Source organism: Balaenoptera ricei, chromosome 8, assembly GCF_028023285.1.
Source record: "Balaenoptera ricei isolate mBalRic1 chromosome 8, mBalRic1.hap2, whole genome shotgun sequence".
In the NCBI taxonomy this organism is placed as follows: Eukaryota; Metazoa; Chordata; class Mammalia; order Artiodactyla; family Balaenopteridae; genus Balaenoptera; species Balaenoptera ricei.
In genome coordinates, this window is record NC_082646.1 from 58,457,915 (window position 1) to 58,484,682 (window position 26,768).

The window sequence follows — 26,768 nt, forward strand, 5'->3', positions numbered from 1 at the left end:
TATATACATATATATATATATTTATTTTGGCTGCTCTGGGTCTTGGCTGCTGCACATGGGATCTTCGTTGAGGCGTGTGGCATCTTTAGTTGTGGCATGCGGACTTCTTGGTTGCGGCACGTGGACTCTTAGTTGCGGCATGCATGCGGGTTCTAGTTCCCCGACCAGGGATTGAACCTGGACCCCCTGCATTGGAAGCACGGAGTCTTACCCACTGGACCACCAGAAGGTCCCCCAAGTTTTAACATGTATTTATTTTCATTGATTCAATTCAAAATATTTTCCAATTTCTATGATTGGAAATTTCTATATTTCTTTGATCTATATTATTTAAAATTATATTACTTAAATTCTAACATAATTGCATTACAGTCAGAAATTATATTCTGATTACAATCCTTTGAAATTTGTTAAGACTTACTGTATGAGCAAGTATATGGTCAATTTTTGTAAATGTGGAAAAACAAAGTGCTTCTGCAGTTGTTGGGTGCAGTATTTTACATTTGCTCTGTAGGTTAAGTTTTTTAATCAAGTAGTTTAAATCTTCTATATCTTCTTGAGTTACTGAGAGTTGTGTATTAAAATCCCCAAAGATTATAGATTTTTCTATTTTTTCTTCTAGTTCAGTCATTTTTTTTCATTATATATGTTGAGGTATTATATATATTAAAGGTACATACAAGTTTTAAATTAATACAATTTTCTGAATTGAATACTTTTAATACTACAAAGTAATCCTTCTCTACCAATAGAAATACTTTCCCCTTAAAGTCTATTTTGTCTGATATTAAAATAACTATACCATATTTCTTTTGCTTAGTGTTTGCATGGTATATATTTTTCCATACTTTCACTTTCAACCTTTCTATACACTGATGTTTTAGGTGGACTCTCTTATAAGGCCCTGCTATGACTCCAGCCTTCTACTTGTGGTCTCTCTATTAAATGGAATCCAACAAATATGTATTGAGCATTGTACTAGACCCTGGGGACATCATGGTCTGAGTAAAGGGTTAACTAATATCCAGCCTGGGATGATGTAGGCCTGGCTGCGTATGACCACAAGTCTTCCAGCCTTGAATACAACAGTTAAGATAAATGGGGAATGTTGTGTCTGCTTTTGTTGTTGTGAAGGACTGTACCTAGGTTGCAGGCTTGGGGCCTGCATTAGAACAGTATAAAAGATGCCTATTATAAAGAATGGTAGGGGAAAAAAAAAAGAAAAAAGGGGCTGTAGCTTCTGCATGTTACAGTGACTTCCACTACACTTAGCTCTCATCCCTGGCAGATGTACACAACTTACGTGGATGAAAGGGCAAAAGAAGCTGTGTATAAGGATAGCGCTGAATCTCCTGATGAGATGAAAACGTTACACTTGCTGTATCCTCGACCTAGTATTCTACAATAAAGCTAAGTAAACACAGTATTAGATGAAAGCCTATTAGAGACTGATTGCCCACCTCAATCAATAATTGCAGCCATGCTGCTATAATCGTGAACAAGAAAGGCACGACCCCTGCCCTCACTGCAATTACAATCTAGTAAAGAGAGGTATAAGTAACCAGGCAGTTAAAATGTAGTATTTTAACTCTATGACAGGGATTGAACAGAGTATTTTCTAAGCACATAGGAAGGCCACCTAATCCAAACTTATGCAGATCAGAAAGACTTCCATGGACTAGGGATGTAATGTACAACATGAGAAATATAATTAACACTGCTATACGTTATATATGAAAGTTGTTAAGAGAGTAAATCCTAAGAGTTCTTGTCACAAGGAAAAAAAAATTTTTTTTATTTCTTTAATGTTGTATCTATATGAGATGATGGATGCTTACTAAATTTACTGTGATAATCATTTCATGTTGTATGTAAGTCAAATCATTATGTACACCTTAAACTTATACAGTGCTGTATGTCAATTATGTCTCAACAAAACTGGAAGAAAAAAAGGACTTTTTGAAGGATTTAATGTTTAATTTTATAACTGAAGTATTAGTAGGACAAGCATTATTAATAATAACAAACATTATTAAGAGAAGGTGGAAGACAGTAATGGTCATAGCTTACATTCTGGGGACTAGAAAAAAGTAATGCTGTCTAGAATATATTGTTGGAGAGAAGAGTGGGAAAAATGAAGTCAGAAATGTAAGCAGAGGTCAAGCCTGGCTTTTCAAGTCATGTTAAGGAGTTGGACTTTATCTTAAGAACAATGCAAAGTCAATGAAAGTTTCAGCAGTAGCTCAAAATGATCACTCATGTATTAGAAAGATGTCCCTGTCATGTTAGGAGGAGAATGAATTAGGAGGAGGTAAGACTGATGGAAAACAGACCACTGACAAAGTATTGCAGTGACCTAGGTGAGACATGGGGCCTGAACTAGGGTAGTGTTACTGGGAAAGGAGAAAAATGGATAGATTAGGGAAATATTTAGGGCTTAGACTGATAATTAATTTGATATGGGAGTTAGTATAAGTTGGGAAAAATCAATGATGGCCTGGTTTATGACTTAGGCAGTTGGGTGCATAGTGAAATTGTTTATTGTGTTAAAGAATAATCTGAAAAGAAAGACAGGGGATAAAAATGTTGACTTCATTTCTGGATATGTTTCGAGTTTGAGGTGCCAGTTAGATATCCAAGTGGAGATCTCTAGCAGGAGTTGGGTATCTGGGTCTAAACCTTAGAAGAAAAAACTGAGCTGAATTAACAGATTTATGACTCATCAGCATAGAGAAGTCAAAAGAAATGGATTGTTCAGGGAGTATGTTAAACATAACAAATGCTGGATAAGAACGTATGCACTGGAAGTGCAACGGGGGTTTTTCAAATGAATTTTCTTCTCTTCACAAGCACCTCTACCCTATACATTCTGATTCTCCCCTAGGAATCTGAAGCAGACCCTGCTAGTGGCCTACTCAGTATCTATTCTTGCCTCTGTCTTTATAGAAGACTGATTTTATTAGGCTGGCAATATGTCCAGCTATAAAATCTTGATTTCCCAGGCTTTCCTGGTCTGAGTAAAGGGTTAACTAATATCCAGCCTGGGATGATGTTAGAGGTGTCCACATAATCTTTTTTCTATGCATATTTTAAGATAAGTCATTTTTAAAATAAAAAGATAACAGAATACATACTTTTCCACTCCCTGCAATTTTTGTCTAAAAATATTTTTACAAGGAATTTTCATATCTTTCCATATTTAATAATTTTTTCGATCTTCGAACTCCAAAGACTATAAAAATATTATTAGTGTTTTCTCCCTGCTGAAGCATCATAGAAATATGCTGTGTGTAAACTGAGACCTGGTATTTATCCTTAAGGAGCCTACAGCCTAGGAAAAAAGCATGTTGTGTTTTTGTTTATCAGTAAAATGAAAAGTATCTTGAGCAAAGTAGAAAAACAATTTTTTGTTCTGTGACTTGGCATTAAGATGCCTGTGTGGAAAGATTTGAAGATAGATGAAACAGAGAGGTAAAAGAGGGCAAATTAAGTGGGATGGGGCTGTAGTGTGGGACCTTGGAAACTGTAGATATACAATAATTATTTTGATAATGAGGGAGACTGACTTAAAATATTTCTTCAGAGCTAACATTCTCCACTAAGGAATAGACTCATTCCTTATGGTCTATTCCGTGGATTAAGTCAAAACATAGAGAGGAGTTCCAAATAACTGACCAGTTTATTTTCTACCAAGTATTGGTCTGGCCAAAATGTTCGTTCGGGTTTGTTCGTACGATTTTACGGACAAACCTAAACAAACTTTTTGGTCAACCCAATACTTATTGAACACCGACTGAATGACAGCCATTGGATGAGGCATTCATTCATCATTCAAAGATGAAAAGACACCCTATTCCTGACCTCAAAGAGCTCAGTCTAATAAAGGAGAGACACATGTAATCACATATCTAGTACTTGGATCTGGTTTCTAAATTCCATTCTCCACTCAAAGAAACCAAGCCTCCATGGAGATCAGGCCTGGAGCAGGGAGAGAACAAGATGAGCCAAGAACATCTTCTTGTGCCAAAAAGTAAGAGATATTCAAAGAATGATGGGAACAGGTCAAAAGGACACAGACACCGGCCTGAAAGTGCTCCACTTGCCAAATCTGAGACAATTTTTACACCAAAATAAACCATGATAGTAACAAATCATAACTCATTGAATAAAATAGGAATACAAGAGAGAGTCCATAGAAATAAAAATAAATAAATTCAAAGCTTAATAATTAAGAGTATTTTTGTAAGTCTCAGAGTACTTTACTACAAAGTTCTTATTAATTATGAAGGGACAGAGAATAACTTTACAATGGAGAAGTCTAATAGACACTATCATAAGTCATCATGCTCCAACAGGTTGACAGTATACTTTCAAGTGGTTCAGGTGGAAAAGTTCTTTTTATCGTTCTTGCAGTCTTTCTGTAAGTTTCATATTGTTTAAAAATAAAAGATATTTAAAAGATAAAGAAAGAATTCCATACTAACCCGCTAGAATAATTATTAGCTTCACATTGAATGCCCAGAGGGAGCTCAAGTCTTTCACTCTAGGAGAAAGGCACTCAGCTCACCTGTGGTCACGAACAGTTTATTAGGGTGGGAGATCAGGTAGGGATTTGTGGATAAAGCCCCAGTGAGTGGGAACCTATGGTGGTAATAGGTAATGGGATTTAGGCATTTGGAGTTTGTAATGGACTCATTCAATTGCCCAAACATAGTAAAGAGAACCTCTACCAGAAAAAGCCAAGGGCTGCAGTTGGATTCTAGATTTTTCTACCACCCGATTACTGCCTCAGTATATGACCTTGTATAAGTCACTTCATTTATCTTAGCCTTGGACTCCCATTTGTAAAATGAAGGGACTGAACTAGGTGACTGTGGTTTCATATTTCTATAATCATAGTCAAAATAGGGATGTAAGAGGCATTTTATTTTGGGAGTTAATATATACATTATTCTCATATGATAAGGATAAAAGGTTGGTGCTTCCTACATACTTAGATGATAGTTTAAATAGTAATAAGCTAAATGTAGATATTACTTTTTAATTATAAAACAATTTCATAAGTCTCATAAGGCAATGTGGTCTATTGGTAAAAACATAGTTTTTGTAGGTATATTCAGAACCGGTTTAAAATTTTAATTCTGCCCAAACTATACAGCCTTCTAATCCATCCTACATACAACTGCCAGAATTATCTGAAACAGATATTATAATCTTATGCCTCTGTCAATGGCAAAATCATAAGTTTCAAACTCTAGCATGACAGCCAGTGATTCACAATTTGGTTCCAGCCTTCTTTCTCTTCTCATGTTCTGCAGGGTCTCGTATTTAGCACAGGATTTCCCAAACAGTCCCCCAGAATACCACCGTGCTGAGAGATATTAAGAGATATTCAATAAAAAAGGGTTCCATGGTCAAATAAATCCTGCTCAAATGTCATTTCCTATGTGAAGCCTGCCTGAAATCCTTCTATAAAAATTACTTAATCTCTTTTGATTCCCAAAGTACTTCACTTATATTTGACTTTGGGCAGTTTTTGAATTGATAACTGAATTGAGGTTTACTTAAAGTAAACCACAGCTATACCTAAGTTTTACATATTCAGTCTTCACATTTTTCCAAGTTCATTATTGCACAAAAATATAAATAGTATTTTTCATTCTTTTGAAAAACATCTGACAATAAATTAGATTCCAAAGTAATCTGCTATAAGGACATATAATATCATAAAAGCAATATGGGCTCTGAGGGAAAAAAAAAAAGATCTGGTTTCAATTTCCAGTTCTGCCACTAACTAGTTGAGAAACACTGGGCAGATTACTTAACCCTTCTGACTCTCAGTTATCTTACCTATAAAATGAAGATAATTCCTAAACAGGTTTGTTGATATTTTAGTAAGATAATGAGTGAGTCAATCTATATAAACTATATGAAAGAATATACAATATTTAGCACATAGTAGACACTAAAAAAATCATCTTCTTTTCCAAGTGTGCTTATACAGTAGTTTCCTTCTACCCTAATTTGTAATAAAATGGCACAAATGAAACATAATAGAATTTTAAAAAATCTACTTAAGTTCCTGTTTTTCAAATTGTTTACATAGTGTTCTTTCTTGCAAACCTTGAAGGTCAAATTAGAAGGGGTAGTAATAAAATACTGGTATGTCACATCTAGAAACAATCTCTCGGAGACATCTACTTTGGCAAGAAGATTTTAAGCAACAGTACACTTTGAGACATTAGATGAGATCTCATCTGAGATATTCAACTACTGATTTGTCAATTAGCTACTTTAAGAGGGTTCAGTAACTTCTTAAATGTTCTTTTAGTCTATTCTCATGTATGCTTTTCTTTTGTTTTCTTGCTTAAGATATGTTGGTGTTTCTATTGAACATGACAGCTATGTGATCTGAGTATTATCCTTTGCAAGGCCATCAAAATGAATAAATGGCATTTGGCTCTCTTTTGGAGATGTTTGGATCACCTTGGATTTAATACAGTAAAGTAGAACTGTTATCAGTATATTCTCCCTCAGGGAAGCTAATCTGGTTAGCAAGACAATCATCCTTGTTGTGACAGATATTTTTAATTGTACTATCACTACTTATCTCTCTAGCTCAACTCAAATATCTCCTTTTAGAAGCTTTCCATGATCATCATAGGCAGAAATTTATGCACATCTTACTAAGTACTTTTAGTATCACACAGTATTAGTATGTTTATTGCCTTGTGCTTTGCATTACCTTATATTAATTATTTTTATATAATCCTTGTGAAATAGTACCTTTCCTTGTTTTGAACATTTTACAGATGAAGATACTGAAGAATAGGTACAGCAAGAAATTTTTCGGTGGATAACAAAATGGCAAGAAATCGAGATTCTGAACTTCAAGAAATCAAAGTGGTAAGAAATCAAGATTCCAGTCTTAATCAGAGCTCCTTTAGATTAGACCACATTGCTTTTCCTTCCTTTTCCATTATTTTTAAGATCTTGAAAAATATTATAAATCCTGTCACAAATTCCAAAACAATTTTCTACTTACAAATTCTAAAACAATTTTTCTAAGTTTCTACACATAAAAATATCAAGTTACCTGAAAGAACTGAGAGTAATACTCCAAACTTTGACAATTAGAAGATTCTCAGAAAAAGAAGTTCTCTTTTCTTAAGAATGATACCCAGAAAATAATTAGGGATAGATTTTTTTTTTAAGCCTTAAGTATAAATATCAATAGAAAGTATCAATTCTAATTACTTAACAGACCAGCATAGGATACTCTAGATTAGACATTTGAGGCAAAGTTCTCTTTAAATAAAACTTTACAAAGCAGCGAGGAATACTATTGTATCAAACTAGTAGGCTATTTTCCTTAACTTGTTCTTCAGTACTAGAGTAAGTAATAATTTAGCTACATGCACTAGGTGTATTTTGTAATCCTATTTTGAGTCATCTAAACGGACAGACTGTGCCCTTGCCTACATTAGTACTTCTTTTACATGTTTATTACAAAACGTATATACTACAAATACGTTTTTACAAGTCAATCTTCCTGACCAGATAGTGAGTTCTTTGAGACCAGCAGCAATGTCTTATGTGCTTTAGTATATTAATATTAGTTAACATTTACTGAGTGTTTTACTATGTGCTAAGGTTTAAATGCATTATTTCATTTAATACTCAGACAACTTTAGGAGATTATTATACCAACTTTAGAGATGTGGTCTATGAGCTCTATAAGAGCAAGAGACCTCATTATTTCACTGACTAGTATATCACCTGTGCCTAGTACAGCACCGGGCATACTGAAGGCACTTAAAAAGTGTTTGCTGAATAACGAGGAAACCAAAGCTCAAAGAAGTTAAGTAACTTATAGAGAGTATTACTGTGAATAAGCGGAGAGACTAGTTTGAATCCAGGTCTGCCTCACTTTAGATCTTAAAAGTCTGTGATCTACTGCCTCTTTACTTCCAAATTCCAGCTCAAAATTTGGTAATGAGAAAGTACACAGTAAACACATGATGAATGAATGAATGAATGTCTTACCTTCAGATTGCTTATCCACTTCACCCTAGTATTCCTTTACTTCTTCACTTCCCTATCCTGATTTTTAATCTCTAAGCCTAGGATATAAGCCATAGCTATAAGTTTTCATCCTGCCTACCTTCCTATCAGCATACACAGATATCTTCCCTATATCTTCCCTATACACAGAGCAGAAAATATTTATTACTGGAAAAACACATGGAAATTGCAGCATGAAAAGTTATATGAATAGTTTGTTCCTTTTATTACATAAACACAGTGTCAAATAAGTCAAAAACACAAAACAGAAAACTGAATGGTAATAAACTTAGAAAACTTAACTCCAAATTTCCAAATTTTGTTCTTTTGTGGTTATGATTTTTCTTTCTTATAAAGGCAAATAAGAAGCTTATAAAAACTGAAGTATTCTTCACATAAACTTCATTTTCTACACTGTGTCAACAAGTATTTCTAATAAAGGGGTAAATATATAATGACATCACTTCAAGCTATAATAAACAGGAAAGTGAGAATGCCCCACCCCCCATAATATCTACGTTAGTACATCTACTTTCAGCTGGCCTGTGGAAAAAAGCAAGGCACAATAACGTGGATTTGGAATTTATTTCTTCAAGAAACAGATTTCAGGTGGTTTGTCTAGTTTAAGTTTAAAAGATTATAGGAACATTTACTTTTTTATATAAGCACAAAATATTCTAAAAGTACAAGGCCTCTAATCCTCCTGAAATGTGTGCTTGTTTGCGTGCTTAGTTATTTATCCTTTATCTATCTACCTATCTATCATATCTATCTATCTATCTATCTACCCTGCTTTATTAAAAGAATGATGACAGGGGTCAAACAAATCTAGTTACAGCCCTGGCTCTGTCCCTTAATAACTGTGTAACTCTGGCACAAATTACCTAATATCTCTGAGCTCATTTCCCTTAAAATGTAGACAGTAATTCATAATTTGTAGGACTGCTGGGGAGATTAGAGTCTATGTAGTAATAAGCATAGTGACCAGGCACATCATAGCACTCAATAAATAAGAGCTCTCTTTATTTAGGGTCTGATACTTCATTTTACTCTGGTTTCATTCTAGGATGCACTTAAGTTATTATTTCTTATACCAAAGTTTCCTATGTTTGTTTCCCTCAGTATAAATAACCTCCCACCTCAAAAAACTACTTAAGATATGTTAGACTGAACATTCCTTGAGTATTTTCCCCTTATCTTTTCTAGAAAATAATGTCATAAAAAAGACTGTTTACATGTGCATGTGTATAATGCTTCCTGTTTTTGTTTTCTGCTTATAAGAGCAATGCTGCACCTGCGTGACTATCTACCAATAGCCCGTGGGGCCTGGGCATTGACTGTTCTTGGTATATTCCTATTTTGCTTACATCTGCTTCTGTAGGAACTTGTCTGCAATCTCTGTTTTAAACACTGTTCTTTCCTAAAACATCTACCATTTCACTTACAGAAGTTGTATATGCATATAATTTACTAGAAAAGGAAAACACAAGGCAGGTTAAATAATAAAATGTGTAATAATTTTTAAAAATTACCTGATGGAATATAGGCTCCTTTACCTTAAGGTAAACCTGAAAAATATTAAAAGAAATACATGTAAATGAAGTGCATTACAAAGGGGAAAGAAAACCTATTCCTGCTACTCTGCAAATCTCAAACGTCTCCTGCTTCCTTAGTCTTGCTTCTTAGATCTGACTCCAGCCAGGTAAAACCAACCAGATTAGGTGGCATGCCACAAAAGGGCTGTTACCTACAGGTGGGGGTGCCCCAGTGCTGGTTTCATCATGGTAAACTAAATGTTTCAAAGCTGTTGTGGATTACTCTGGCCTCTTGGCCTCTGCATCAGCATCAAGGAGAGGCAGAGATGCGTGGATAACTCATGAGGGCTGAAGAAGTTATGCTGACAATTCCTGCAGCAGATTTATTCTACAGCAGCAAGAACGCTGGACTTAGAGACAGGAGCTAAATTTCAAACTGCCACTTAATTGCTACATGCCTGAGCAAGTCACTTAACCAAAAGACTCACTTTTCCTTATCTGGATAATGGGAATAATAGTGGTGAGCAATAATAAGCCAAAATATGTGCAAGTGTCTAGCGCATAATATGTGCTAATAGGTGAAAACATTTAAAACAAATTTCTTGTCCTTTTTTCTGCTTCTGAAAACCTCTAACTCATTCACCTAGATACACAAAAGTTACACAAACCTTAGTTTTAGGCTCCAGTGTCATGTGGGTGATTAAGTTCAATGCCTACTTATTGCATGCATTTATTGCCCTATAAGAGTACACCTTTACAGACTTCCCTGGTGGCGCAGTGGTTGGGAGTCCGCCTGCCAATGCAGGGGACATGGGTTCGAGCTGGGGTCCGGGAGGATCTCACATGCCGCGGAGCAGCTGGGCCAGAGTGCCACAGCTGCTGAGCCTGCTCTAGAGCCCATGAGCCACAGCTGCTGGGACCCCTGTGCCTGGAGCCTGTGCTCCGCAGCGGGAGGGGCGCCGCAGTGAGGGGTCCGCGCACAGCAGCGAAGACCCAATGCTGCCAAAAATATATTAATTAATTAAAAAAAAGAAAAACAGTACACCTTTAAAATGACATGGTAGAGAGGAGTCAAAATTTAAATCATAACCCTGAAAATGACTCCCATCACTTGCAAGACAAAGTCCAAATTTCAAAGTCTTCCATAATCTTGCTCCAGCCTTTCTGCTTGGTCTTATTCCTCTCCTCTTGTCTCTTTCTCATCCTAGGCTCCAACAAATATGCTAGTTTCATGCTTCTGTATCTTTAAACATGCTGTGCTTTACTTTGTTCAGAAATCGCCCCCTGCTGGTAAACACTCATCTTTCCAGATTTAGCTCAAACTATACCTCTTTCTTGAAATCTTTTCTGACTCCTTCTCTGCTTAGCAAAATGCATCACTCATTCTCCTTTTCACCTGACTGTCCATATATAAACTTTACGGCATTTATTAGTTTGTTTCTCTCCCCTACAAGGCAATCATCTTTTTGACAGAAAGGATGGTTCTTATATATCTCTACAGCCTCATTTAATGTAGTGCTGATCTCATAAATTTTATGTAATTTTATAATTTGTCTATAGAACTTCTTATTCCTGGAGGAAGTTCCCTCACCACAGAAAGAGCAGATTATTTCCTTGAAGCACCCATAGAGTTTTAATAGTAAGATGTGTAGGGGCTTCCCTAGTGGTGCAGTGGTTAAGAACCCACCTGCCAATGCAGGGGACACGGGTTCGAGCCCTGGTCTGAGAAGATCCCACATGCCATGGAGCAACTAAGCCCGTGTGCCACAACTACTGAGCCTGTGCTCTAGAGCCTGCGAGCCACAACTACTGAAGCCCTCGTGCCTAGAGCCCGTGCTCTGCAACAAGAGAAGCCACGACAACGAGAAGCCTGCGCACCGCAACGAAGAGTAGCCCCAACTAACCACAAATAGAGAAAGCCCGTGCATAGCAACGAAGACCCAATACAGCCAAAAATTTTTTTAAAAAATGAAAAAAAAAAAGTAAGATGTGTAGGAAACATTTCAGTAAGGCAGAATGCTTTTAATCTCTGAAATTTATTTTAAAATACAAATTTTCCTTTACATAATTTCAGAATCTCATTGTTACTGATAAAAGAAATGCAGAAGGGCATGCCTCTTAAAAGCATTTTTTTTTTATAAATTCTTTTTTTTTTGCATGGTTTTATTATTCGTTATTGGTTTTTTAAAAAAAAATTAATTTATTTATTTATTTATTTATTTATGGCTGTGTTGGGTCTTCGTTTCTGTGCGAGGGCTTTCTCTAGTTGCGGCAAGCGGGGGCCACTCTTCATTGCGGTGCGTGGGCCTCCCACTATCGTGGCCTCTCTTGTTGCGGAGCACAGGCTCCAGACGCGGAGGCTCAGTAGTTGTGGCTCACGGGCCTAGTTGCTCTCCGGCACGTGGGATCTTCCCAGACCAGGGCTTGAACCCGTGTCCCCTGCATTGGCAGGCAGATTCTTAACCACTGCACCACCAGGGAGGCCCTTAAAAGCATTTTTTAAGGCAAAAGAATTATGGAGTCCTTACTATGTGCCGGGTATTAATTCTTACAACTAATGTGAAATGTATGCTATTATTATTTTAATTTTACAGATGAGGAAAACTAAAGCAGAGAGTTACCTCTCTCTTTAGTAACTTACCCAAAGTCCCACAGTTATTAAGTAACAGTGTTGGTCAAAACTCAGATATGACTGACTCCCAAGCCTAAGTTTTCAACCACATCAGCTCTTAAGTTACAAAGGTAAGTTGTCTTGACTCTACCACCAATTCTCCATATAAATTTGGTTGGCCAGGCAAGTCACTATAACTCTCTGGACATTAGTCTCTTCTTCTATATAGTAACAAGACTTCCTTTCACCTCTGAAATTCTAGGACACTTTCCTGATTCACAAGTATGTAGTTTATGCAAAGGACTACGCAGGGCAATGTAGAAACATAAGGAAATACAATATCTTTGCTCTTTCAATCTCTTTTTCACCTTCTCAGCTCACTGAAATCTAGCTTCTGCCTTCATCAATCTGCTGCGGACAGTACCCTCATTAAGGTTACTTGGTCTTTTTTATGGGTCAAACCTCAATTTCATTTTATTCAGCCTCTCAGAGGCAAGTGGTACCCTTTCTAGGAACCTCTTTGTACTCTGTGACATCAAGCTCTCCTGGTTTTCCTACACCTCTGATTACCTCCTTTGTTGGCTCTACCTCTTTCACTTGACCCTCAAGTGGTCAATGTTACAATGTACAGCACGGTGACTATAGTTAATAATACTGGACTGAATACTGGAAATTTACTGAAAAAGTAGATTTCAGGTGCTTTCATCACACACACAGAAAACAGTAACTATGTGATATGTTAATTAGCTTGACTGTAGTAATATTTTCACTATGTATATGTATATCAAATCATCATGTGGTACACCTTAAATGTATATATTTAAATTTTTATTTAAAATGTTGATTCTTATTGAATTCCTTAGACATTACAAAATGAGATATTCTCATCTTATCTCTTTTTAAATTTTATTTTTTTATAAGTAGGTCCTTGTTGGTTACCCACCTTAAATACAGCAGTGTGTACATGTCAATCCCAAACTCCCAATCTATCCCTCCCCCTTAAAAAGAATTTGCATATTGATAGGTTTTAAATGTCACACAGACAAATCAATTGTAACTTTTAGGGTATAATATCATAAATGTATATTCTCTTGTTTTTACTGAGAAAAAAAAAAGCCCAGTGTTCCAAAGGGTTGTTTTGTTATGTTTTTTAACATCTTTATTGGAGTATAATTGCTTTACTACGTTGTGTTATTTTCTGCTGTATAACAAAGTGAATCAGCTGTATGTATACATATATCCCCATAGCCCCTCCCTCTTGCATCTCCCTCCCACCCTACCTATCCCACCCCTCTAGATGGTCACAAATCACTGAGCTGATCTCCCAGTGTTATGCAGCTGCTTCCCATTAGTTATCTATTTTACATCTGGTAGTGTATATATGTCAATGCTACTCTCTCACTTCGTCCCAGCTTACCCTTCCCCCTCCCCATGTCCTCAAGTCCATTCTCTACGACTGCGTCTTTATTTCTGTCCTGCCCCTAGCTTCATCAGAACAATTTTTTTTTTTTTAGATTCCATACATATGTATTAGCATACGGTATTTGTTTTTGTCTTTCTGACTCACTTTGCTCTGTATGACAGACTCTAGGTCCATCCACCTCACTACAAAATAACTCAATTTCGTTTCTTTTTATAGCTGAGTAATATTTCATTGTATATATGTGCCACATCTTCTCTATCCATTCATCTGTCGATGGACACTTAGGTTGCTTTCATGTCCTGGCTACTGTAAATAGTGCTGCAGCGAACACTGTGGTACATGACTCTTTTTGAATTATGGTTTTCTCAGGGTATATGCCCAGTAGTGAGTGGGATTGCTGGGGCATATGATAGTTCTATTTTTAGTTTTTTAAGGAACCTCCATACTGTTCTCCATAGTGGCTGTATCAATTTACATTCCCATCAACAGTGCAAGAGGGTTCCCTTTTCTCCACACCCTCTCCAGCATTTATTGTTTGTAGATTTCTTGATGATGGCCATTCTGACCCATCTGAGGTGATACCTAATTGTGGTTTTGATTTGCATTTCTCTAATGATTAGTGACGTTGAGCATCCTTTCAATCTGTTTATCTTCTTCGGAGAAATGTCTATTTAGATCTTCTGCCCATTTTTGGATTGGGTGGTTTGTTTTTTTGATATTGAGCTGCATGAGCTGCCTGTATACTTTGGAGATTAATCCTTTGACAGTTGCTTCGTTTGCAAATATTTTCTTCCATTCTGAGGGTTGTCTTTTTGCCTTGTTTATGGTTTCCTTTGCCGTGCAAAAGCTTATAAGTTTCATTAGGTCCCATTTGTTTATTTTTGTTTTTATTTCCATTTCTCTAGGAGGTGGGTCAAAAAGGATCTTGCTGTGATTTATGTCAAAGAGTGTTCTGCCTAGGTTTTCCTCTAAGAGTTTTATAGTGTCTGGCCTTACATTTAGATCTTTAATCCATTTTGAGTTTATTTTTGTGTATGGTGTTAGGGAGTGTTCTAATTTCATTCTTCTACATGTAGCTGTCCAGTTTTCCCAGCACCACTTATTGAAGAGGCTTTTTTTCCCTCCATTGTATATTCTTGCCTCCTTTATCAAAGATAAGGTGACCATATGTGCGTGGGCTTATCTCTGGGCTTTCTATCCTGTTCCACTGATCTATATTTCTGGTTTTGTGCCAGTACCATACTGTCTTGATTACTGTAACTTTGTAGTATAGTCTGAAGCCAGGGAGCCTGATTCCTCCAGCTCCCTTTTTCTTTCTTATGACTGCTTTGGCTATTTGGGGTCTTTTGTGTTTCCATACAAATTGTGAAAATTTTTGTTCTAGTTCTGTGAAAAATGCCATTGGTAGTTTGATAGGAATTGCATTGAATCTGTAGATTGTTTTGGGTAGTACAGTCATTTTCACAATGTTGATTCTTCCAATCCAAGAACATGGTATACCTCTCCATCAGTTTGTATGATCTTTAATTTCTTTCATCAGTGTCTTATAGTTTTCTGCATACAGGTCTTTGGTCTCCTTAGGTAGGTTTATTCCTAGGTATTTTATTCTTTTTCTTGCAGTGGTAAATGGGAGTGTTTCCTTAATTTCTCTTTCAGATTTTTCATCATTAGTGAATATGAATGCAAGAGATTCCTGAGCATTAATTTTGTATCCTGCTACTTTAGCAAATTCATTGATAAGCTCTAGTAGTTTTCTGGTAGCATCTTTAGGATTCTCTATGTATAGTATCATGTCATCTGCAAACAGTGACAGCTTTACTTCTTCTTTTCCGATTTGGATTCCTTTTATTTCTTTTTCTTCTCTGATTGCTGTGGCTAACACTTTCAAAAGTATGTTGAATAACAGTCGTGAGAGTGGGCAACCTTGTCTTGTTCCTGATCTTAGAGGAAATGGTTTCAGTTTTCACCACTGAGAATGATGTTGGCTGTGGGTCTGTCATATATGGCCTTTATTATGCGGAGGTAAGTTCCCTCTATGCCTACTTTCTGGAGAGTTTTTATCATAAATTGGTGTTGAATTTTGTTGAAAGCTTTTTCTGCATCTATTCAGATGTTCATATGGTTTTTATTCTTCAATTTGTTAATATGGTGTATCAAATTGATTGATTTGCATATATTTAAGAATCCTTGCATTCCTGGGATAAACCCCACTTGATCATGGTGTATGATCCTTTTAATGTGCTGTTGGATTCTGTTTGCTAGTATTTTGTTGAGGATTTTTGCATCTATGTTCATCAGTGATATTGGCCTGTAGTTTTCTTTCCTTGTGACATCTTTGTCTGGTTTTGGTATCAGGGTGATGGTGGCCTCGTAGACTGAGTTTTGGAGTATTTCTCCCTCTGCTATATTTTGGAAGAGTTTGAGAAGGATAGGTGTCAGCTCTTCTCTAAATGTTTGATAGAACTCGTCTGTGAAGCCATCTGGTCCTGGGCTTTTGTTTGCTGGAAGATTTTTTTTTTTAACATCTTTATTGAAGTATAATTGCCTTACAATGGTGTGTTAGCTTCTGCTTTATAACAAAGTTAATCAGTTATACATATACAATATGTTCCCATATCTCTTCCCTCTTGCATCTCCCTCCCTCCCACCCTCCCCATCCCACCCCTCTAGGTGGTCACAAAGCACCGAGCTGATCTCCCTGTGCTATGCGGCTGCTTCCCACTAGCTATCTATTTTACATTTGGTAGTGTATATATGTCCATGACACTCTCTCACCCTGTCACATCTCACCCCACCCCCTCCCCATATCCTCAAGTCCATTCTCTAGTAGGTCTGTGTCTTTATTCCCGTCTTGCCACTAGGTTCTTCATGGCTTTTTTTTTTCCTTAGATTCCGTATATATGTGTTAGCATACTGTATTTGTTTTTCTCTTTCTGACTTACTTCACTCTGTATGACAGATTCTAACTCCATCCACCTCATTACAAATACCTCCATTTCATTTCTTTTTATGGCTGAGTAATATTCCATTGTATATATGTGCCACATCTTCTTTATCCATTCATCTGTCGATGGACATTTAGGTTGCTTCCATGTCCTGGCTATTGTAAATAGAGCTGCAATGAACATTTTGGTACATGACTCTTTTTGACCTATGGTTTTCTCAGGGTATATGCCCAGTAGTGGGATTGCTGGATCGTATGGTAGTTCTATTTGTAGTTTTTTAAGGAACCTCCATACTGTTCTCCATAGTGGCTGTATCAATTTACATTCCCACCAACAGTGCAAGAGAGTTCCCTTTCCTCCACACCCTCTCCAGCATTTATTGTTTCTAGATTTTTTGATGATGGCCATTCTGACCGGTGTGAGATGATATCTCATTGTAGTTTTGATTTGCATTTCTCTAATGATTAATGATGTTGAGCATTCTTTCATGTGTCTGTAGGCCATCTGTATATCTTCTTTGGAGAAATGTCTATTTAGGTCTTCTGCCCATTTTTGGATTGGGTTGTTCATTTTTTTGTTATTGAGCTGCATGAGCTGCTTGTAAATTTTGGAGATTAATCCTTTGTCAGTTGCTTCATTTGCAAATATTTTCTCCCATTCTGATGGTTGTCTTTTGGTCTTGTTTATGGTTTCCTTTGCTGTGCAAAAGCTTTTAAGTTTCATTAGGTCCCATTTGTTTATTTGTGTTCTTATTTCCATTTCTCTGGGAGCTGGGTCAGAAAGAATCTTGCTGTGATGTATGTCATAGAGTGTTCTGCCTATGTTTTCCTCTAAGAGTTTGATAGTGTCTGGTCTTACACTTAGGTCTTTAATCCATTTTGAGTTTATTTTTGTGCATGGTGTCAGGGAGTGTTCTAATTTCATACTTTTACATGTATCTGTCCAATTTTCCCAGCACCACTTATTGAAGAGGCTGTCTTTTCTCCACTGTATATGCTTGCCTCCTTTATCAAAGATAAGGTGACCATATGTGTGTGGGTTTATCTCTGGGCTTTCTATCCTGTTCCATTGATCTATATTTCTGTTTTTGTGCCAGTACCAAACTGTCTTGATTACTGAAGCTTTGTAATATAGTCTGAAGTCAGGGAGCCTGATTCCCCCAGCTCCATTTTTCGTTCTCAAGATTGCTTTGGCTATTCGGGGTCTTTTGTGTTTCCATACAAATTGTGAAATTTTTTGTTCTAGTTCTGTGAAAAATGCCAGTGGTAGTTTGATAGGGATTGCATTGAATCTGTAGATTGCTTTAGGTAGTAGAGTCATTTTCACAATGTTGATTCTTCCAATCCAGGAACATGGTATATCTTTCCATCTATTTGTATCATCTTTAATTTCTTTCATCAGTGTCCTATAATTTTCTGCATACAGGTCTTTTGTCTCCTTAGGTAGGTTTATTCCTAGATATTTTATTCTTTTTGTTGCAATGGTAAACGGGAGTGTTTTCTTAATTTCACTTTCAGATTTTTCGTCATTAGTGTATAGAAATGCAAGAGATTTCTGTGCATTAATTTTGTATCCTGCTACTTTACCAAATTCATTGATTAGCTCTAGTAGTTTTCTGGTAGCTTCTTTAGGATTCTCTATGTATAGTATCATGTCATCTGCAAATAGTGACAGCTTTACTTCTTCTTTTCCGATTTGGATTCCTTTTATTTCTTTTTCTTCTCTGATTGCTGTGGCTAACACTTCCAAAACTATGTTGAATAATAGTGGTGAGAGTGGGCAACCTTGTCTTGTTCCTGATCTTAGTGGAAATGGTTTCAGCTTTTCACCATTGAGGACAATGTTGGCTGTGGGTTTGTCATATATGGCCTTTATTATTTGAGGAAAGTTCCCTCTATGCCTACTTTCTGCAGGGCTTTTATCATAAATGGGTGTTGAATTTTGTCGAAAGCTTTCTCTGCATCTATTGAGATGATCATATGGTTTTTCTCCTTCAATTTGTTAATATGGTGTATCACATTGATTGATTTGCGTATATTGAAGAATCCTTGCATTCCTGGGATAAACCCCACTTGATCATGGTGTATGATCCTTTTAATGTGCTGTTGAATTCTGTTTGCGAGTATTTTGTTGAGGATTTTTGCATCTATGTTCATCAGTGATATTGGCCTGTAGTTTTCTTTCTTTGTGACATCTTTGGTTTTGGTATCAGGGTGATGGTGGCCTCGTAGAATGAGTTTGGGAGTGTTCCTCCCTCTGCAATATTTTGGAAGAGTTTGAGAAGGATAGGTGTTAGCTCTTCTCTAAATGTTTGATAGAATTCACCTGTGAAGCCATCTGGTCCTGGGCTTTTGTTTGTTGGAAGATTTTTAATCACAGTTTCAATTTCATTGCTTGCGATTGGTCTGTTTATATTTTCTATTTTGCCCTGGTTCAATCTCAGAAGGTTGTGCTTTTCTAAGAATTTGTCCATTTCTTCCAGGTTGTCCATTTTATTGGCATATAGTTGCTTGTAGTAATCTCTCATGATCCTTTGTACTTCTGCAGTGTCAGTTGTTACTTCTCCTTTTTCTTCTAATTCTGTTGATTTGAGTCTTCTCCCTTTTTCTCTTGATGAGTCTGACTAATGGTTTATCAATTTTGTTTAGCTTCTCAAAGAACCAGCTTTTATAGTTTTATTGCTATTTATTTGCTATTGTGTTCTTCATTTCTTTTTCATTTATTTCTGATCTCATCTTTATAATTTCTTTCCTTCTGCTAACTTTGGAGTTTTTTTGTTCTTGTTCCTCTAATTGCTTTAGGTGTAAGGGTAGGTTGTTTATTTGAGACTTCTCTTGTTTCTTGAGGTAGAATTGTATTGCTATAAACCTCCCTCTCAGAACTGCTTTTGCTGCATCCCATAGGTTTTGGGTCATTGCGTTTTCATTGTCATTTGTTTCTAGGTATTTTTTGTTTTCCTCTTTGATTTCTTCAGTGATCTCTTGGTTATTTAGTAGTGTATTGTTTAGCCTCCATGTGTTTGTATTTTTTACAGTTTTTTTCCTGTAATTGATATCTAGTCTCACAGCATTGTGGTCGGAAAAGATACGTGATATGATTTCAATTTTCTTAAATTTACCAAGGCTTGATTTGTGACCCAAGATATGATCTATCCTGGAGAATGTTCCGTGAGCACTTGAGAAGAAAGTGTATTCTGTTGTTTTTGGATGGAATGTCCTATAAGTATCAATGAAGTCCATCTTGTTTAATGTATCATTTTTAAAGCTTGTGTTTCCTTATTAATCTTCTGTCTGGATGATCTGTCCATTGGTGAAAGTGGGATGTTAAAGTCCCCTACTATGTGTTACTGTCAATTTCCCCTTTTATGGCTGTTAGCACTTTCCTTATGTATTGAGGTGCTCCTATGTTGGGTGCATAAATATTTACAATTGTTATATCTTCTTGGATCGATCCCTCGATCATTATGCAGTGTCCTTTTGTCTCTTGTAATAGTCTTTGTTTTAAAGTCTATTTTGTCTGATATGAGAATTGCTACTCCAGCTTTCTTTTGATTTCCATTTGCATGGAATATCTTTTTCCATCCCCTCACTTTCAGTCTGTATGTGACCCTAGGTCTGAAGAGGGTCTCTTGTAGACAGCATATATATGGGTCTTGTTTTTGTATCCATTCAGCCATTCTATGTCTTTTGGTGGGAGCATTTAATCCATTTACATTTAAGGTAGTTATTGATATGTATGTTCCTATTACCATTTTCTTAATTGTTTTGGGTTTGCTATTGTAGGTCTTTTCCTTCTCTTGTGTTTCCTGCCTAGAGAAGTTCCTTTAGCATTTGTTCTAACGCTGGTTTGGTGGTGCTGAATTCTCTTAACTTTTGCTTGTCTGTAAAGGTTTTAATTTCTGTGTTGAATCTGAATGAGATCCTTGCTGGGTAAAGTAATCTTGGTTGTAGGTTTTTCCCTTCCATCACTTTAAATATATCATGCCACTCCCTTCTGGCTTGCAGATTTTCTGCTGAAAGATCAGCTGTTAACCTTATGGGGATTCCCTTGTATGTTATTTGTTGCTTTTCCCTTGCTGCTTTTAATATTTCTTCTTTGTATTTAATTTTTGATATCTTGATTAATATGTGTCTTGGCGTGTTTCTCCTTGGATTTATCCTGTATAGGACTCTCTGTGCTTCCTGGACTTGACTATTTCCTTCCCCATATTAGGGAAGTTTCCAACTATCATCTCTTCAAATATTTTCTCAGTCCCTTTCTTCTTCTCTTCTTCTTCTGGGACCCCTATAATTCGAATGTTGGAGCATTTAATGTTGTCCCAGAGGTCTCTGTGACTCTCAATTCTTTTCATTCTTTTTCCTTTATTCTGCTCTGTGGTAGTTATTTCCATTATTTTATCTTCCAGATCACTTATACATTCTTTTGCCTCAGTTAGTCTGCTACTGATTCCTTCTAGAGAATTTTTAATTTCATTTATTGTGTTGTTCATCAGTTTGTTTGCTCTTTAGTTCTTCTAGGTCATTGTTAAACATATCTTGTATTTTCTCCATTCCATTTCCAAGATTTTGGATCATCTTTACTATCATTACTCTGAATTCTTTTTCAGGTAGACTGCCTATTTCCTCTTCATTTTTTTGGTTTGGTGGGTTTTCACCTTGCTCCTTTCTCTGCTGCGTATTTCTCTGTCTTCTCATTTTGCTTAACATACTGTGTTTGGGGTCTCCTTTTCACAGGCTGCAGGTTCGTAGTTTCTGTTGTTTTTGATGTCTGCCCCCAGTGGGTGAGGTTGGTTCAGTGGCTTGTGTAGGCTTCGTGGTGGAGGGGACTGGTGCCTGTGTTCTGGTGGGTGGGGCTGGATCTTGTCTTTCTGGTGGGCAGAGATGCGTCCGGTGGTGTGTTTTGGGGTGTCTGTGAACTTAGTATGATTTTAGGCAGCCTCTCTAATGGGTGGGCTGTGTGCCTGTCTTGCTAGTTGTTTGGCATGGGGCGTCCAGCACTGGAGCTTGCTGGCCGTTGGATGGAGCTGGGTCTTAGCGTTGAGACAGAGATCTCTGGGAGAGTTCTCGCCAATTGATACTACGTGTGGCTCGAGGTCTCTGGTGGTCCAATGTCCTGAACTCGGCTCTCTCACCTCAGAGGCTCAGGCCTGACACCAGGCCGGAGCACCAAGACCCTGTCAGCAACACAGCTCAGAATAAAAGGGAGAAAAAAAGAAAGAAAAAATAATAATAAAAAAATTTAAAAAAATAGATTATTAAAATAAAAAAATAAAAAATAATAATAAAAAAAGAAGAGAGCAACGAAACCAATAAACAAATCCACCAATGATAACAAGTGCTAAAAACTATACTAAGATAAACATAAAAATCAGAAACAAGTCAGTTGCAGACAGCAAACCCCAAGTCTACAGTTGCTCCCAAAGTCCATCGCTTCAATTTTGGGACAATTCGTTGTCTATTTAGGTATTCCACAGATGCAGGGTACATCAAGTTGATTGTGGGGATTTAATCCGCTGCTCCTGAGGCTGCATGGAGAAATTTCCCTTTCTCTTCTTTGTTTGCACAGCTCCTGGGGTTCAGCTTTGGTTTTGGCCCCGCCTCTGCACATAGGTCACCCTCAGGCATCTGTTCCTACCCAGACATGAGAGGATGAAAGCAGCAGCTGATTAGGGTGCTCCTGCTCACTCATGCCACGGGGAGGGAGGGGTATGGTAGTTATCATTGGAATGCGGGGTGAGCCTGCGGCAGCAGAGGCCAGCATGACATTGCAACAGCCTGAGGTGCGCTGTGTGTCGGGACCCTGGCAGTGGCTCCTGGGCCGGGGGGGGTTGGGGGGGGGCCACGTGTGGATAGTGACCTGTGCGTTTCATGCCCGTCTCTGGTGTCCAAGCTAATAGCCGTGGCTCGCACTGTCTCTGGACCGCATTTAGCCAGCGCTCTGCCTTCTGTGTGCAGACAGGGAAGGAATCCCCTCCCCTGGTGCAGCACGAAACAATGGTTTCTTGCCTCTTAGGCATGTCCAGACTTTTCTCCGGACTCTCTCCTAGCTAGCTGTGGTGCACTAGCCCCCTTCAGGCTGTGTTCACGCAGCCAACCCCAGTCCACTCCCTGGGATCTGACCTCTGAAACCCAAGCATCAGCTCCCAGCCCCAACGCGCCCCGGCGGGTGAGCAGACAAGCCTCTCAGGCCGGTGAGTGCTGGTTGGCACCAATTCTCTGTGCGGGAATCTCTCCACTTTGCCCTCTGCACCCCTGTTGCTGTGCTCTCCTTCATGGCTCCGAAGCTTCCCCCATGCCAACCCATGTCTCTGCCGGTGAAGGGGCTTCCTAGTGAGTGGAAACTTTTCCTCCTTCACAGCTTCCTCCCAGAGGTGCAGGTCCTGTCCCTATTCTTTTGTCTCTGTTTTTTCTTTTGCCCTACCCAGGTATGTGGGAATTTTCTTGGCTTTTGGGAAGTCTGAGGTCTTCTGCCAGCATTCAGTAGGTGTTCTGTAGGAGTTGTTCTACATGTCGATGTATTTTTGATGTATTTGTGGGGAGGAATGTGATCTCCACATCTTACTCCTCCGCCATCTTGAAGGTCCCCCCCAAGGGTTGTATCTTTGGTTATCATAATGGTCTATGCTATCTCTGTGCCAGTTCATCTATTCCCACATTTCTAGTACTACCTATAACCTGACAACTAACAAATCCACATCTTTAGCCCAACCTACTTGTTAAGCCTCAGATATCATTAATGTCAGGCACCTCAATCTCAGCACATTCCAAAGTGAACTTATCTACCCCTACCCCGTGACACAAACATACTCATTATCTTTCCTGCAAAATCTGCTCATGTTCCAAGTTGCCTGTCTTGGTTAAGGACTTACTACGTACTCTGAGGACCAGGCCATAAACTGAGGAATCATTGTAGACAATTCCTTCTTTTTACTCCATTTCTACCCCTTTCTACTTAGTGGGTTACAAGTACCATGGATTATTTATGAAAGTTATTTTACTTCAGTCTGAGTCTCATATCTTGCCTAAGCAAATGCAAAAATCCCTAGGTCTAGGCTCATACTCCTCTAATCCATCATCCATAATTAAATCTTTCTAAAACATGTATCTATTGATGTTTTTCCTCTACTTTAAACCAATAATGGCTCCACGCTACCTTGAGGATAAAAATCCAAATTTAAACATGGTATATAAGAGTCTTCATAATCTGATATTTGTCTGATTCACTACACCTGTTCACTCACCACTTAACTTTGATCCAATCATATTAAATCTCTCCCAATTCCACTGGCAGTGATGATTCAATGAGAAAATAAATGTAAAGTACTCAGTAGAGTATCTGGCACATACTAAGCACTTAAAAACGATAGTTCACTATGTGTTCCAAGATTCTAGGCCTGTGGACAACATAATGGTCTATTTAGAAGTGCTCCATAACACTCTTACCCAGGGGCCTGGTGAACTCCTAATCAATTAAAACCCAGCTCAAGTACACCTCTCTGCAGCTTTCTTTGACCCACTCAAGCAATTCATTAATCCTCATTTATCTCATCATCATATAACTGGTTTTTACCTGTATGACTGCAATTATCATCTTTCGATCCAATTCTTTGTTTACATGTTTAAGTTCCCCACTAGAATGCGGTCCTCAAGCACAGTGACTACTTCTTAGTCATCTTTGTATTTTCTACTGCCTGATATGGTAGATTTGTGATAAAAGTTTGTTGAAATTAATATCTCTTAATACAAAATATAATTCACTTGAGGAAAAAAGCGCTAGGGTAGGATCAGAAGTGATTGGCTATCTCAACCTATTTGGAAAAGGTTAACCATTAAAAGAGTCACACTAGGCCCTACGGAGCAGAGCAGAGCCAATTTCTTTTTTTAACAAATAGGAGGTAATATGTGAATCCATGAGGAAAAGTTAATTGTTTTCCATTGCTACTAAATATTTGCCTTTTGACTTTTTCCCCTTCTGTAAAAACAAAAACCAAAAAAACAAAAAAACAGATTTTTTAAAAAGTTGTTTCAACTTTTTGTTGAGAAATAACACCTAAATAGGAAACAAAGGGGCAATATCTATAAGTAAGTTTTGTGTAGAAATATTTCAGTTTAAACAGCATGAAGCAAATACTAGAAGCAAAATGTACCAAACTCCATAAATGGCTAGTTTACATGCTTAATCTGTTAGAAATAAAATATGACTTACTGTGGTTACTATTAAACTGAACAGAACTAAAGTAAAAAGCAGATGGTAGTTTACAGAGTTCTTTGTCTTGAAACATTCAAACCTTAAAAAGAAAAAAGAGAGAGAGAAAGAAACTTGTTTTAGAATACATAACTAGGAAAACAAATAGAACACTGTTTTACCACTCGTATACATGCCCCTGGGTCTAGTGATGCCCATCATTTCCTCTCAACCACACACTCATCTTAGAGAACCCACATTGCCTACAGCCTCCAAGAGGCTACGGGGACCAGGAGTAGATGCCTGACTTAAACTGGGCCAGTGAGAGGCTCTCTTCTGAAAATTTGGAGTATGGGAGCCAGAGACTGAATCAAGTGTAGAGAATCAAAGTATAAAGCCATGTGGACTCAAGGTCTGATGCTTATATTTGGGCAACTAACTTAAAGTAGATGAGTGAGCACAGAAGTGATCTGCAGGAAGAGAAAAAGAAAGCAGATACAAAGACTTGAAGCCATGTGGAGAGGAAGGAATAGAGAAAAGAGGGAGGGAGAGAGAAGTTGCCCTTCCAGTTCTGGTGAGCTGGACTTCCTGCTACTGGGTGCCATATAATTCCCTCGTGTCCTTACAGTAAATAAATCTCTCCTAAATCAACTGGCTTGAGTAGGTTTCCACATCTTGGAACTAATGATCCCTGACTAACGCACACTGTCATAGAAAATATCACTCTATTACCATTGTCTCTTTGCTTATCCGTCTCCCCAACCAGACTGTGAATTTCTTGTGTGCAGGGATAAAATCTTTTTTTCATATACCTAGTCACTAGGAAAGTCTGACACAGGAAACATTCAGTGAATAAGTAAATATGAACATATATTTGGCTATCATCTAAGTATCCAACCTTTGATCCTATGTTTTGTATAAGCAGCAGGAGAGTTCTCTCAGTTTACTAATTAATAGGAATTGGACCCTACTCCTATTTCCCTATCTGTAAAGAAAGGTGGCTGGAAAGTAACGGCGATCATATGTTGAAAAGAATCAGATAACCATCACATAAAGGATTCAGAGAAGTCTTACTAGCACTAAGACCTCTTTTACCTTTAAATTCTGTGACTTGATGACTTTTTGTGTGTGTGCATGTTGTGCTTGATGGTTTTACCATGGTTTATTGCTTCATTTAATGAGATACATAACCAGACTACTTGAGAGGGATGTTTTTGGAACAAAACATTAACTGAGGTAAGAAAGCAGTCATCTTCTGCTTTCTGCTCTCCCTTTCTTGTAGTACTTGTCTGGGTACTTTTTAAGTATCTGCTCTCAGCTTTGTCTCATGCAGGTACAGGTACATCAGGACATTAGCATATCAATACTCACTGTTACTTTATTTTTCTTTTAATAAATATAGTTTTGACAGAAAAGATAGATCAGTAAACAATGTCAAGGAGAGCAAAGACCTTAGTCTCAGTCTTGAGGATAGCTTTCAGAAAATGGTGCATGGGATTTCCTTGTTTGATCTTGTTTTCTAACTGCCTAAATCTGCTTGTCACAGATGCAGACTGTGATGGGCTGATGACTTATTAAGAAGAGTCATCTGAAAATATTTTTCTAGATCAGGGGTAGCAAACTACAGTGTAGGAAGCAATTTCTCAACCTAAGCCTGTTTTTGTAAATAAAATTTACTGGAAGACAGTCACACCCATTGGTTTACATATTATCTATGGCTGCTTTCACACTACAACAGCAGAGTTGAAGACTTGCAACAGAGACCACAGGCCCAGAGAGTCTAAAATAATTACTGTCTGGCCCTTTACAGAAGAAGTTTCTGATGAGCTCTTTTTAATAATATATTTTTTTCAAACTATTTTTATTTTTACATATCTTTAGAAGATATTCTTGAGCTAGCAATGATGATCCTGTTAAAAAGAATCAGATAACCATCACATAAGAGGTTCAGAGAAGTCTCAAGAATTAACACTAGAAAACAGAAGGTATATTTTAAAAGTTAAGTT

At 37.5% G+C, this 26,768-nt stretch overlaps 1 protein-coding gene across 2 annotated transcripts in view; it reads right to left on the minus strand.

Annotated features, from left to right (window-relative positions):
• The window catches only part of ACER3 (alkaline ceramidase 3), a 197,902-nt gene that overhangs the window by 48,745 nt on the left and 122,389 nt on the right, over positions 1-26,768 (minus strand). For both annotated transcript variants that reach the window (XM_059930750.1, XM_059930752.1), the window contains 2 exons: positions 24,784-24,865; positions 9,597-9,632 (listed from right to left, as the gene is read on the minus strand). In XM_059930750.1, coding sequence (XP_059786733.1) covers positions 9,597-9,632; positions 24,784-24,865 — 118 coding nt within the window. The remainder of the gene's footprint in view (positions 1-9,596; positions 9,633-24,783; positions 24,866-26,768) is intronic.